General features: G+C 45.6%; 1 protein-coding gene and 2 long non-coding RNA genes across 9 annotated transcripts in view; 1 reads left to right on the top strand and 2 right to left on the bottom strand.

Annotated features, from left to right (window-relative positions):
* Positions 1-12,276, top strand: part of Fbxw11 (F-box and WD repeat domain containing 11) — a 123,465-nt gene extending 111,189 nt beyond the window's left edge. For all 6 annotated transcript variants that reach the window (XM_046421347.2, XM_046421346.2, XM_058571832.1 and 3 more), the window contains 4 exons: positions 1,535-1,645; positions 2,455-2,533; positions 3,839-4,025; positions 9,885-12,276. In XM_046421347.2, the coding sequence (XP_046277303.1) occupies positions 1,535-1,645; positions 2,455-2,533; positions 3,839-4,000 (352 nt within the window). In that variant the 3' untranslated portion in view covers positions 4,001-4,025; positions 9,885-12,276. The remainder of the gene's footprint in view (positions 1-1,534; positions 1,646-2,454; positions 2,534-3,838; positions 4,026-9,884) is intronic.
* On the bottom strand, positions 2,935-5,605 carry LOC131423284 (uncharacterized). The gene is made up of 2 exons (XR_009224632.1): positions 4,779-5,605; positions 2,935-3,712 (listed from the first exon to the last, which is right to left on the bottom strand). It is a non-coding gene; the product is annotated as an uncharacterized LOC131423284 (long non-coding RNA).
* Positions 9,045-13,829, bottom strand: LOC124077103 (uncharacterized). 2 transcript variants are annotated; one of them, XR_006846523.2, is made up of 4 exons: positions 13,634-13,829; positions 13,320-13,366; positions 12,406-12,575; positions 9,045-11,014 (listed from the first exon to the last, which is right to left on the bottom strand). It is a non-coding gene; the product is annotated as an uncharacterized LOC124077103 (long non-coding RNA). The 2 variants fall into 2 exon arrangements; XR_006846522.2 differs by having other exon boundaries at positions 13,320-13,815.
* Positions 13,830-14,590: the final 761 nt, after the last annotated feature.

The raw sequence follows: 14,590 nt of genomic DNA, 5'->3' as shown, positions 1-14,590 counted from the left end.
CCTGCCTCTCTGCGGCAGATAGCAGCCTGCTTTGTGTCTCCCCCAGAGATGGCATCTCAGAGCCACCCCCTCCTGATGGCTGGTTCTCTTCCCTCCCTTTTCTCTTTCCCACAGCCAGTCTTCTTCCTTTTTAATGACTAGACGTAGATATTTTATATCTTAAGAGCATCCCTTATTACCTGTTCAAGCCATCTTTTCCACTGTCCCGGAACATGTTAGTAGTAGCTTTACAGAAGTGACCGTCACTGTGTGGTTTATAACCAAATTGCCTAATGTTTGGGCAAAATAAATATTATTAGAAAAAATAATTAAAAACAAGAAAAGGAAAGGAAACAAGCAGATAATAACAACAAGACTATAAATGCCATAAATTTTTTTTCAGTCTTTTTGTTTTTAATTGATGTAGTAATTATATGTATTTATGGCGTATTGTGCATCTAAAATTTAGGTCTTATTTTAAGATTCATACAAGTTAGTTTAGAGCTTCTATTGTGGTTTTCTTCATCGTGCTTTGTAATATTGCTTTTATGTTTTGTCAATAAAAAGTCCTTTACCTTCCTCATTACAGTTTTTGCAGTTTTATAAAATAGTGTGTATTACTTTGCAATTGGTTGAAAGGAGCCACCTTGGAGTCATAGTAGCTGTGCCGAATGGCTCTGTTCACCCTGGGTTAGAGGAAGTAGTCTTACTTTCGGAAGCAGATCTGCTGGGGCCTGTAGTCAGGTGTTTGTGGGGTTGTGATGGGAGTCGCTGAGAAAGGCATCATGCCTTAGTGTGCTCCCTGGCTTTGCATGGGCTGGTTTGCTGTGGTTTCTTTTTGCAAGTAATGTACAGAAATCAACCACAATAGAGAAAACCAAACATCTAACTCTAGAATTATATAAATCAGATGCAGAGGGAAAGGCTTCAATGTAGTTAGTGGGTTTATATTTCCAATTCAACTGTACATGCCTAATGCGTCTCCCACTCAGGCCCCATAAAACCGGGCAGCCCTAGTATACTGTACACATCAGTGAAGAGGTGTCCCTAAGCCTTTTGAGGATCAGGAGGCCACCGTGCTGGTCTGCCAGTCCTGACTTCAGTAGACATGGACTTTGGCTGCAGTCTGGTGAGGTCAGCTCTCTGCCCCTCTTGCTCCTCTGCATTTTTTCTCTCACCACCGGCAGCCTGGTTTCCTCCAGGAAAGTCCTCCCAGGCCATCTAACTACGTGCTGTCAAAAACTCAGACACCGGGCGGATACCTAGGAACTAAACATAGCGGGGGTTTCTGTTGGGTGCTTTGACTCAAATAGTCAATGTCACAACTTAGATGGTATGAAAACAAGCACGGCAGAAAGTCAGACTGCCTCTCCTTAATTAGTGCTAAAACACACAAAGGGTATAAGTGTGCTCACATGTGCAGTGTGGACTAAGGAGTGTGATATGAAGAGCTCAAGGCAGTGGAAACCATGTCTGGAGGAGCGGAGAGGAAGAACTGGAGGGCGGGGTGAGTCTCAGGTGGGGGTTTGTTACAGTTGTCTCTTTCTCTTTCAAGGCTGTGGGATATCGAATGTGGCGCCTGTTTGAGAGTCCTGGAGGGGCACGAAGAACTGGTGCGATGTATTCGGTTTGATAACAAGAGGATTGTCAGTGGCGCCTACGATGGGTGCGTGTTTGAGGTCTTCAGACCCGCGGCGCTGTCTGAGCCCGCAGAAGAGGAGGGCAGCTCTGTGTGTCGCCCTGCTGGGACTCTTTGCAAAGCTGGAGGGCAGGCGTTGTGATAGGTCACTGTATTTCCTAAGGTTTCACTTCCTGCCATCCTTGTGCACTCAGGGGATAAGTAGCAGGGGATTTGATTCTTGTCCTTTGTCCTAAGTAAACCACACCTTTCCCCCCCTCCTTCTGGTGAATTCATTAATAAATTCCTTTTTCCTTTTTGGTGAATTGAGCATACCCTTTTAAGAACACCCCCTGGTGTTTCAAGTGAGCAAATGGCGACCGTAACCTTTGAGATGACCATATGTGTATGTCTCCCTTCTGGTCAGTTGGTCTGCTTGTACTCCTGCCTCTCACTCTCAGCATTTGCTGTGTTTGGAGAAAGGCACCCCTGGAGTTCCACACAGAGCCCTTGCTTCTGTCCACAGCACCTGCTTAGCCCCAGCAAATCTCTTGGTGGATGACTTTGTTAGTGTAGATTATCAAGTCAGGAATTGAATTTAGATAACCTGAAGTTTTTTTTTTTTAATCTCCCTTCAAATATTTCTTTATGATATCAGCAAGTCTGAGAATGTTTACATCCTTTTTTTCCCCTAACATCAAGTGTGATTGGTTCAAAAACTTGTAGAAACGTTAGCATGTTTGCCCACTGGGCTCTACGATGGGCAGTTCAGGTGTACCCCTTTTTGCCAGGGAAGTGCTTGGCAAGATAGAAGACATTACCACTAATCACAGCCTCATTTTTTTTTTTTTTTCTAGGAAAATTAAAGTTTGGGACTTGCAAGCTGCTCTTGACCCTCGAGCCCCGGCAAGCACCTTGTGTCTGCGCACATTGGTGGTATGTGATGTGTTGAAGCAGGAGTTGGCCCCTGGGCTGTTGGCAGGTGGCCCTACATGGGCAACATCAGAAAGCTTATGTATCTCACAGCCTGCCTTCAGGGAAACTTGCTTTGGTTAGCCAAAATCAGGGGTATTTGCCATTTACGTGACTGTGAGCTCTGAAATAGGAACACAGGCTCCCTCCTTTGTGGGTGGACTTGTGTCCTCATACATGGAGCATTTCCTTCCTGTAGGCTTGGCAGATCTCCTAATGTGGCTGTGATAATGCTGTGTTTTCACCTTATGTACTGTTAGTCTGCACTCTGTGGATTATTCTTCTTGGCATATAGGAATACTTTATTTTTTAATTTTTAAAATTTATTTTTAATAGACAAATAATAATTGTATACACTTATGGAGTACATTTATGTGATGTTTTAATCCATGTGTACCTTATAGAAAGATTCAGTCAAGTGAATTAGCATATCCATCATCTCATCATTCTCTTTTTTATTCTTTTTCCCTTGTGAGAACGTTAAAAATCTATCCTTTTAGCAGTTTTGAAATATACTTTATTATTAACTGTGGTCACTATGCAGTGCAGTAGATCTTTGAAACTTACTCCTCCAATCTAACTTCCCCACCTCTCCTTCCTCCATTCCCTCCCTTTCTGCTTCCTGTTTCTCTGAGATTGACTTCTTTAAAGTCCATATATAAGTGAGATCACACACAGTATTTGTCTTACTGTGTCTGGCTGAGTTCTTAGCATAACGTCCTCCAGATCCATCTGTGTCAATGAAAATGACAGAATTTCTTGTTTAAGGTTGAATAAGAAAATATTTTATATGTTAATCTAATTTGAGCAACTTTACTAAGCCGATTATTTCTAATGGCCTAGTTGATTGTGTTGTATTTTTGAGGGGATAGAAATCTGAAAATATTGATAGATTTTTCTTATTTTCAGTAGCTTTGCCATTTATTTCCAATTCTTCACTTCTTGCATTGAGTAGAATGTGTAGAACTGTAGTGAGGGCCATTCTTGTTTTCTTCTTGATTTTAATGAGACTCCTTCTGATGTTTCACCAACCAATTTTGATGTCAGCTGAAGCTTGAGATAGGTGTTCTTGGTCATAATTTTTCTCCTTTGACATATTAATGGTCCAGGATCTAGGATACAAAGTTTAATGAAAGAAAAGACCTGGAAGGAAAAAGAGTTTGTTCTTGGGTGAAGGGCAAAGCACAGCTCCTCAGCCTGCACTGACTCTTATTGAGATGGCCAGGAGCTTTCCAGATACCACTGTTTCATCGCTATTGTCTTTTGTAGGAACATTCTGGACGTGTGTTTCGGCTACAGTTTGATGAGTTTCAAATCATCAGTAGCTCCCACGATGACACTATTTTGATTTGGGATTTCTTAAACGTGCCTCCCAGTGCCCAGAATGAGACCCGTTCTCCCTCCAGAACCTACACATACATCTCCAGATAACAGTCTGCACCTTTACCCATTTCAGGTGAGTCACCCCCCACCCCCAGCATGCTTCATTTTGCTGATTGGATTTGGTCTTTTGGGGATGTGAACCAAGGTAGCTCTGTATGATGCACCAGCTTTTGCAGAATTCTAGTGTAAGTCTAGATCTTACAGGCACATCAAAACAAGGCTTCCTGCATGTGATGAGTTTTCATATTGACAGATGATTGAATGTGGTTCCTGTTTTTTAAAAAACCATTTTTTCTTAATGATTTCCCAGTTATTTCCATTTGGCACCAGTGAAGTTTCTTTAATTTTATTTTGGGGTACAAGAATCTGCTTTTTCTTTCATATCCTTAAGTTCTATTATTTTAAAAATGTTAGAGTCTGTAAACAAGTCAAAATAACACCTGGCATTTTGCCAGGGGAATGTTAGAGTTCGTAAACAAGTCTGGATGGTGCCTGGCAAAATGCCAGAGGGAGTGGTTTGAGAAGTAACAAAAGCAAGCCATTAAGTGTGGAGATTTCTTATTGGTTCAGTGCTGTATCGAGTTTATGCTAATTAGATAAGCTGTGTGGAATGTATAAATACTGCTCCTGTCCTGTAATAAATGGCTCCCACTCCTGCTGTATCAACGTACACAAGTTGTTCGTCACCCCCCGGTTATTTTGCTGCAGCCGGACTGCGGCATAAAACAAAACAAAAACCACCACCACCAACAAAATACTCAGTCCCTCAAGAATGAATCAAAGTCAGGTGTTTGCTAAGAGAAGCCCTGAAGCCCTCTCTTCATACCTGAGACGCAGCAGGCGCTCCGAGAAGCTGTCCTTGTCTCTGCTATAGGAAGACTTTCAGCCATTGCAACCCTTAGTGATGAGAGGGTTGCAATGGGAGAAATGATGCAGTTTGGGAGACAGGGAGACTCACTTCCGGGTCCTAGGCGCTCATAGTCTTCTAGAACAATATGCCCAACTCTCAGGATTCTGCAGGGGCCAATGAGTTCTGTCCACCTTCCACTCTGTAGATTTGGTACATATTTGCACCTGTTCATACTCCTGTAAAAAGACTGTGGTTAATGACATTCCTGCTTATTTAAAAGCACTACTTAATTCTTCGTAGCTTTTAATTCCTATGTCTTTTCTTGAGCTTGCTGACTGTTAAAAGTGCAGAGTTTGGTGCAGGATGCACCTAGTGCAGTGTGGTAGGCTGTGGCCAGCGGTGAGTGCAGGCATTCACTCTGGCCTACAGCTTCCTGGCTCTCAGGCAGCACAGGTCAGCTACTCCCTGTCACAGGCTCTCTAGATGCTGCTGTGGGTCTCTCTGTAGGGCCCCAGCCCGAGGGCACCCATCTGCACCCCTCCCCATCCTTAGGCCTTAGGCTTCACCCTGCCCAGATAAATAGCCAGCTCATGCTGTTGGTCTGGTCCTGACCTAGCTTACAAGCTCATTCCAAACCCAGGCCCTCTGCCTCTGTTCCTGCCCATAGATGCTGCCCCCCATTCCTGGCAGCCATCTCTGCTTCTAGTTTGTGCCCTCCCCTTACCCACTTCAGATCTCTTTTTTCTTTTCAGCCCCCTCTGGTCTCCTTACTGCACTTGCCCCTGGCCCCGCTTCCTCCCTCCTGTGCCATCTTCCATCCATCCTTTCTCCATGGACACTCGCGGCCCTTCATCTGCCTTCGCCACCCATGCCCTTCCCACCCCCACTGATGGCTCCTGGCCAGAGCCCTTTCAGCACTGCCCCCCACCAAAAGAAAAGGACAAAGAAGGTCCCTGTGGAGAACTGTGAAATTTGTGTGGGAGAGAAAAGACTGGGAACCTGTGGTATCTAGTCAGCAAGTTGCCATCTTTTCAGATCCTCCTCAAGATTCTAGGATCCAATTAATAGATCTCCTCCAGGGAGTCCTCACAGAGGAGCCCAGTGCCAAATTTGACCTACTGCCTTGATTTTTTTTTCCTGCCACTGCAGACTAAGAATAGTTTTTATACTTTCAAATGCTTACAAAAAAAAAAAAAAAAAACTAAAAGAAGAAGAATGATGTGAAAAATTATATGACGTGAAAAATAATGAAATTCAAATTTCATTGTTCATAAATTAAGTTTTATTGAAACACGGCCATTCCTATTCCTTTCTATATTGCCTGTGGCTGGTTTCATGCTTCAGTGGCAGAATTGAGTACTTGTGACACAGACCTTATGGCCGGTGGCATCTAAAATATTTGCCATGTGGCCCTTTAAGAAAACTTGCCTTCCTCTGGCCTTACCAGTGCTGTTTGAGGGTGGTGAGCCAAGGGTCTCATCGGGGATGGCGAGGACACCTTTCCTTCATGCCTTATCAGTTTGATTAGTAGGGAGTGGCCAGGTGCTGCTTTTGTAAGGACACCAACCTGTCATGACCCTCAGTCATTTGGGGCCCCAGAATCCTCCTCGTGTGTGGAGACAATTGGGAATGACCTGTAAGCCAATAGGCAAACGTTCGCCATTCCTGGCCTCCTGTATGTTGGTACTGTCCCTGTGATAGTGACCTCATCCCTTGCCACTTTCTCTGGCCCATTGCTGCTTTCCCAAGTCTGTTGAAAGCACACATTGCAGAGTGGTTGTCTTCATTGAACAGACTCTTCAAGCAGACACAGGGGATTGCAGCAGGGGGGGGGTGGCCAGGGTCTCTGGAATGATTGCTTCCACCCAGCCCCCACCCCCAAAGAAACCCGAGGAAAACAACAGCAAAGAGGAGTAGCCCAGATGACCCTGGCCGCCTTCCTGCTCTTCCCCGCCCCCGTCAGCCTGCCCTCCGCCTGCCTCCGGTGAGCTCCTCTGCGCTCCTGCTCTGCTGTGCTCTGCTGACTTCCTTGCGCCTTCAGGACCCAGCTTTAATTGCTTGGATGCGCTGAGAGGAGTTGTGACCTCTGGCCACCCGTCACCTTCTTTCCTCCCCAGCCGCCCTCCTCCCTCCCGCCTTTCTCTCATTACTCCATCCCCAAACCCAGGACTTCAGCCACCTGAATTCTGCTTCATTGCCTGAACACCCTTTAGCAGTCAGACATGACCACCTCCTCCCCTTGCTCTTGTTATTAGGGAAGGGTAGACTTTCCTGTGGTTAATTTATTATTTGATATTGAAATGGTTTGTGTGCCCATCTTCCTCACAAGATCTGGAGTTCCTTATCACAGAGCGCCAGTACCTAGTTCACTGTTCTTAACTGTCATTGGTGTTTGTTGGACAAGTGGCTTCCAAGGCCAGTATGATATGTGTGCTTTTCCTCCTGGGCCACACAAGAATTTGGTGATAAATTAGTAAATGTATGTGAAACCATAGTGTGTTTGTGCAGTCACCCTCAACAAATATAGATCTTAATTCAGTCAAACATGGAAATTAGTTTCTGAGCTAGCACAGACAGACACTAGATAGCTACAGTCCTCGACAGGCACCTAGATGTGTTTGTATTCCTTTGCTTTGTCCCCCTCGCCTGTGCTGTGCCTGTGGTTTTAAAATTTTAAACAACAATATTGAGGTGTGATTGTGTAAAATAGATGGTATCCATTTAAAATGTACTGTTTAAGTTTTTACAGAGCATATACCCCAGTACTTGCCTCCATGATCAAGATAAGAGTATTTGTGTCACCCCCAAAGTCAGCCCACCCCCTGCAGTCTGGGCAGACATTGACCTACTGACCTGTTTTCTGTCAGGTTACTCATTTTCCAGAGTTTTCCTGTTGACTGGAGGAGTCATTAGCTCTATGTGACTACTGAGCTCTTGAAATGTGGCCAAAGTAACTTTAGGAACTGATTTTTTTTTTCTTTTTTGCGGGAAGTAAATGGGGGTCTCACTGTTGACCAGGCTGGCCTGGAATTTGTTATCCTCCTACCTCAGTCTCCAAGTAGCTGGGATTATAGGCGTGCATCATCACACCCAATAGGAACTGAATTTTTAATTTGTATTTCATTTTATTTTATGTAAACTGAAATTTCAATAGCCACACATGGCTAGTGACTGCTGTCTTTGAACTAGTGTAGTTGTAGAAGTTTTACATTTTTAGCTTTTGCATTTAGGTCTTTGATCCATTTAGACTTAATTTTTGTGTGTGGTATAAGAATGCTGTTCTTTTTTATACAGCTAATTTAGTTGTGTCACTATTTAAAAATCTTCTTTTCTGCATTGAATTGCCTTATTAGCACCTTTGTTTAAAAAAAAATCAACAACTTAAATGTAGGTGTTTTGTCTACATTTGAATTCATGATCCATGTGACTGTCCTTTCGCCAATTCTATACTGTCTTTGTAATAAATCATCCATCGTTTTTGTGAATGTGTTTTGACTATCCTCGATCCTTTAGGTTTTTTAGTTTGTTTTTTAAGTCATATTCTAAGAAGATGGTTGTTGGGATTATGATTAAGACTCTATTGAAAGGAATCATTTTGGAGAGAATTTCCATTTTAACAAATATTGAGTCTTCCAATGCATTAATGTGGTATTTCAATCCATAAACATGGTTGATCTCTTATTTAGGTCTTCACCTCTCAAGCAGCCTTTAATGTTGAAGTGTTCTACATCTTTTGTTAGATTTATTCCACTCTTTTTCTTTTCTAAAAGGAACTCTTAAAACTGTGCATGTCCTGCTGGGCACTGCTCTAGCTGCATGCTGCCACAGCGTTCATTTTTCTGCATAAAGTAGGACATAGGGGAACAGGTTGGGGGCAGTGGCGCACACTATAGCTCCAACTATTTGGGAGGCTGAGGAAGAGAATCACAAGTTCAAGGCCAGCCTGGGCAGCTTAGTGAGATTCTGTCTCAAAATAGAAAATGAAAAAGGCTGGGAATGTAGCTCAGTATTAAGGTGCCCCTGGGTTCAATTCCCAAACCAGGGAGCAGAGGGGGAAAAGAAGACTATAAGAACATAGGTTATAAGAGAAACATATAAAATAGAATATGGACAGTCCCAGCTGTAGCCAGGTTTCTGGGAGGAATAGACTCAGGGAGCAGGTGTCTCATGGAACAACGTAGGAGTATGTTTCTGTGTCCTTGTCCTCAGTTTATTAAAGAGGCATGTGAGAAAATTCAAGACTTCCATACCATACCTTTTATTTTTCCTTTCTGGTGTATGTAATAGAACACAGTAAATTTTCACCAACAACAGCTTTTGCATATGACTGCAAGGGCTCTGGAACAGAGTTCCTCTGGTTGGGAGGTGAGGCAGGGTGGGGGTGCTGCTTCTCTTTGGCTGTGGTGGAAAGGAGACTGGTCTTTTTTTCTTCCTGACTGTTTCCCACTTTCTTTTTTGGGACCTAAGAACAATTGCCTTGTTCCAGTACCCAATTGTAAGTTGTGTTTTGAGCCTTTTCAATCTCATCTGCCTTATAGGTAGGTACTACTCCCCACATCCCAGTGAAACCCCAAATGTGTTTGTCTCTTCAAAGGGAATTGCTTTTGACAGCCTTGGCAGTCAACACTACAGATTTTATTCCTCTTTTCCAAATTCTTTTCTTTTATTGAACATGAAAAATGAAGACCATGTGATTTATGAATAATGAAAAATACTAGCCTAATGATGATTTACCCTTGCAATAAACTATTCACCCCTAAAATATCAGGTAAGAATATCTCTGTGCTAGGAAATGTAGCAATAGATTTATGTGTCAAATCATTTAAAGACAAATAGTGACTCCTGATAGCTCTATATACAGTAGCACAAGGCTTCTTCTCTGACTCTGTAATTCTTTTATGTGGGAAGCAGGTATTAACAGTTTATCCCTCTTTGGGCTGTGAGGTCAAGTCCACGCGAGACCTGGCCTACAGCTCCCTGCCCAGCCTGCAGCCCTGCGTGTCGCCCATGCGCCTGGGGTGGGCTGGGGTGCGTCCTTGTCTAACCAGAAGAAACATCCACGCTCCTGTTTTTATTCCCCAGGGTTTCCTAGTCTTGAACTACTGGCTACATGGCTACCAGATGCCTAAGGGAGTTCGTTCACAGTGGCACGAGGCTGGAAGTGGTTCTAGACGCTGGGTAGATGCAAAGCAGCCTCACTCTCCAAGTCTGACATTTCCCACCTCCGGTTCCGGCTCTGCTTTGAGAAGGAGTCCTTCACTTCACCAACTTCCAGTAGAACAGAAGCCCATTCCCTACCCCCAACAGTGAAAAAAACCTACTGCTTCAAATGTAAATTGTTCATATAAGAGGAACATGCAGTCTGTTTTCCAGAAGTAAATCGACCGTCAAGAGAAGACTTGGCTCTAATTTATATGCTTTGCACTTTGGTCTGATATTAAGAAACAACATTCTTCAGTGAAGTTTTGGGTGCCAAACACCTACCCAGAAGGTCCAGGGCTTTCCTTTTCAGAAGTTAGCGTTCTCCTTGTGACTGGCCAAGTCATGAATTCTGACTTATATTAGGGACAATGTTGGACAATGGAAAAATCTCTCTGGATTGTTTTGGTCATATGCTTTGGATTATACTTCCTTTCTGTACCAGTTTCTTTTAATTTAAAGAACTGCTAAGCCAGTTATATTATCTCGCCACAGGTAATATAGCTCTTTTCTTTGATTAACTGTTCTGTCCCCAGCATCTCCTGATATCTGGTAGAGTGACGCCTTCGTCCATGTGCTTGCCTCCTAATTTAAGATGCCGTATCCGCATGTAGATATGATGTATATAACAATTTCACCTCGAGGTCGCTGGAGCTGGCCCTGCACTGGGACACTAAGCAGGGTGCCCGCTGCGTACGGCTGGCTTGGAAGCCCAAGGCCAGGGTTGTGAGGGTGCCTGGACCTTCCTGCAGTATTCATGCGCTGTTCTCATCCGTCACTGTCCTGGTGTGTGTGGGATGTGTGTTTTTAATGGGAACTTGTTTTAAAATGTAACTTCTAAAGTTGAACACAGATGTTTTATTTGTTGTGCAGTATATGCAATAGAGAGGTACCTTACAACTTGTCGTCATCGTTGTTCTTTTCCTTATGAGTGCTCCTGAGTCCTCGTGGTCACGTCCCATAGTGTTCATTTGGCTTCACTGTCAGCACCGTCCTTCTGTGCAATAGCGACCCTGAGAAGGAAAGAACAAGATGCTCCGTGGACTGGGTCTCCTGGCTCCAGAGTTCATGCCACCTGGCCCCGCCAGGGTGTCGAGGGCCTGTGGCACTCTGCAGCCTGCAGAGCAGGCAGGCTGGTCCAGAGGCCCCCTTTGAGGGCAGGGCACCCCAGAGCGACAAGCAGCCTCAGGCCTGTGAGGGCTCTGAGCCCACTGAGAGAACGGCACTGTCACTCTGAGCACAGGGAGTGGACACTGGCATCCCGGTACCCTCTTCCCTCCTCGATAGTAGGTCTTGATTTGCCCCTTGCCATTTATTTCCAAAGATCAAGGAATGTCCATACCACTTGAAAGGACCAATAAGCCACTTCTGGGAGTGCAGCCTCTTCCCGGGAAGCACACCCTCCTCCCGAGGGAGGGCCCTGGGCTCTGGCCTTGCGTGGAGAACGGTGTGGGATCAATGTGTCTGTGATTCACTTATCGGGTTGGATTTGCTTTTAAGTTTCGCTTTTTCCTTTTTTATATTTTTAATATATCCTTCCCACATTTTACTAAATTAATTTGTTTTTGAGAAGTTGAGTCTTAAAGTGTGAAAAAGAACCCTCCCTTCATGAGGTGGGTGCCGTGAGCTTGGCAGTGAGGGCAGGTTTACCCTGGGCCCCTCTCGCCTCCCAGCCGTGTGGTCTGACTGGCTGGGGAAGCCCGGGAGGGGGAGGCACATTTTCTGAATGAATGGATATTTTTTTGTTTTTGTTTTTGCATGTTTAATATAGAAGTTCCTCTCATTCCTTGGGAAATCATGGCCTTTGAATATGCACACAACCTTTGAACTGTGCCTACTAAATTATAGCAGGGGACTTTGGCACCCAAGGAGTCCTGGCTCTGGGGTTACTGCAGTAACCCCAGCTGTACTCTGGACTTTATTTTGCTAACATAATTGAGCAACTGTAAATTACTGCTATATTAATGTTTTAAAGCACTGGGATAGTCTAATTCTAACTTGTAATTAATTATGTTTGCCAATTATCTGTTGGAAATAAATTTGTGTCTGAACAGCTATTGAAACAAATTGTACAGATATTATTCATGACAGCTTTGTACTGTGGAATGTGCTTAATAAAAAACAAAGAGTTTGACCTCTGTCCAATAAATTGCTAAGTAAATGTCAATAAATCGAGTATGAGTATTCTGCAGTCCACCTAATCTGGCTTCATGCGATTGTTACTTCAGCTACTAATTGAAAGCCAATACTCTAATAAAGTGTTGCAATACTCTGATGTTCTGTTAAGAAATTTTTCGGAAAACCTGTTACGTGCTATCAGGATTCAATGACATGTGATTAAAGTTCATAGACTTTAAAAATTATCAACTGTGTAAAGTGAAGTTGAAGGCTCAGAGCTTCTGACCTGTGAGAACTTGGCAAAAGACGTGTAATTCCGTGACTTGAAGCTCCTCCGAGAGCGCCCACTTGACCTCCGAGGTTGGCGGCTGCCTGGGAGAGGTCTTGCCCAGCGGCCCTGCTTCCCTTCACACGTTCCAGATTAAATGACCAGCACAGAGTGACCAGCACCAGTTCCTGGGAAAATAGGAGAGTGGCCTCTGGTGAGTTCCAGGTGGCTCCTGGGTGAGTGGCCCCCCCTGGGCTGAAGCAAGGGGCGGAGGAGGCGAGAGAGGCGGAGCTGCAGGCAGGAGAAACACAGTGGCCCTGCATGGCCCTTGCTGGTTGAGAGCCGGGAGGACAGTGAGTCTCCAGGTTCTGTGCCCAAGTCCCTCGGAGCAGCTGTGTTCACTGGGTGGCTGGGTTTTCCCCACCAGTCAACCAAATGGGTGATGTAGACTTTTTGGATGAAATTAGAGTTATTTTGAGGCCATTGTCCTCACCCATTTTTCTTGTTAAAAAAATGTTTTAAAAATATGTAATATTGCCTGTGCTGAAGAAAGCCATTTTGCAAAGCATAAAAGAGTCCCTTGTCCCTCTCCCGACCTCCAGTTTCCCAGCCAGCTTCCTGCATGTTCCTAGTCACCCTGTCTGCACAAGGTCGTCCCCGCACACGCCCTTTTGTGTTTTCCTCCTGGGGCTAGGGCTCCAGCCCAGGGCCTGGCGCTTGATAAGCTACCCCAGAGATCTGCCCCGGCCCTGGCCTGCTCTTTCTGTGGTGGCATGCCGGCAGGAGGGTGCTACAGCCCTCATCTGTCCTGAGGGCTACTCCGTGTCAGTCCAGGTGACTCCACCTCACTCCTTATAACCCACACAGTGTTGGGTTATAAGGACAAACCGTAGTTCAGCTGGCTCCAGGTGAAGGTGGGATTCTGTTCTTACCTTTTCCAGGTGGTGATTGTCCTTTTTCACAGGGCTGTCCCTCATACCTGGCCGCATTAAAGAGACTGTTATTGGTGATTTGGGATGACAGCAGAGTTGGTCCCAAACATGGCCACAGAGCGGGGAGACCAGGAGCTGGGTGCTGGGCCACAGCCCTCCCGGGTGCTTCCCTCCCCTCCTCCCACAGCTGGTGCTCAGTAAACACAGTGTCTTCCTTCTTAAAAGGTGAAGTGTTAGCAAGAAATCTGCAGCTCCTGCTCCCATCCCGGAGGAGCGTCCGAGAGGTCTCCGTCCACCCTTGCCTGGCCTCTCACCAGAGCTGTGGCGGCTTCAGCTGTTTGTTTTCTCTGTTGAACAGGGAGAGCAGAGGCTGCGCCATCTGTCTGCCAGTCCCTTCCTGATTAGCAGCCTGGCAGTGCCCGCTTTGGACCTTTGCTTCTCTGTGGACTACCCAAGTCCTGGAGGGATATGCCTTGGCTCTGGGAATCTAGATTCTGTCACACCCAACCGGTCACAGTTGGCAAAATCTTCTTTAAAAAGCCTCCCTGGTATCTGTTCACCATCGCTGAGCTGGTGTGACTTGAAGCATTTTTATTAAATAAAATTAGTAACTGAGTAAGGCGTTGTGTCCCAAGTTCAAAGGACTGAGGGTGTCCCAGAGGAAAGGGGCAGATTAAATGACCAGTAAGGAGTGACTAGCACACAGGTGTCACCCGGTACGCATTCGCTTTTGAGTCATAACTCTAAAAGTGTGTGTGTGTGTGTGAAGAGGCAGGAAGAAGGGGAGAGAGCTGGCAGCCGTTGCCCTCCGTCCCGCGCTCAGCGGCAGGCGGACTTGCTTTCCCGCAAAGCAAGGCAGGAGGAGGCCAGGATCTGCAGCTTCCAGGGGACCAGGAGCTTGTCTGAAGGCCTCTGGACCCTGGCTGGTCATGGCCTGAGCTTGGCCACTGCCCGTAGGCACTCGGATGTGGAGTGGCCGGGAATGTGGCCACGGGAAGGTGCTTCTCTGCCCAGGATGGCAGGCCCCTGAGACTGAGTTCAGTGCTTTAGGAATGTGTCTGTTGGGTATGGCCCTGCGAGAGGACAGTCGGGCACATCATAAGTTGTCTCGTGTGGGCCTGGCAGCCTGGAGAGTAGAAAACCCTCCAAGAGGATCCCCATTCGCCCATTGCTTCCACCTTTGTGACCACCTCTTGCCCTGGAGTTGTTTGGTTTCATTGCTCAGAGTATTCTAGTTACAGTGGGGCTGGGCCTGGCTGGGCTGGGAGACC

The sequence above is a fragment of the Marmota monax genome, unplaced genomic scaffold (assembly GCF_021218885.2).
Source record: "Marmota monax isolate L192 unplaced genomic scaffold, Marmota_monax_Labrador192_F-V1.1 WCK01_AAM20220418_F8-fsc00084, whole genome shotgun sequence".
NCBI classification, from domain to species: Eukaryota; Metazoa; Chordata; class Mammalia; order Rodentia; family Sciuridae; genus Marmota; species Marmota monax.
Note: the sequence above shows the minus strand (reverse complement) of the source record. Positions and strands in the feature narration are given on the sequence as shown.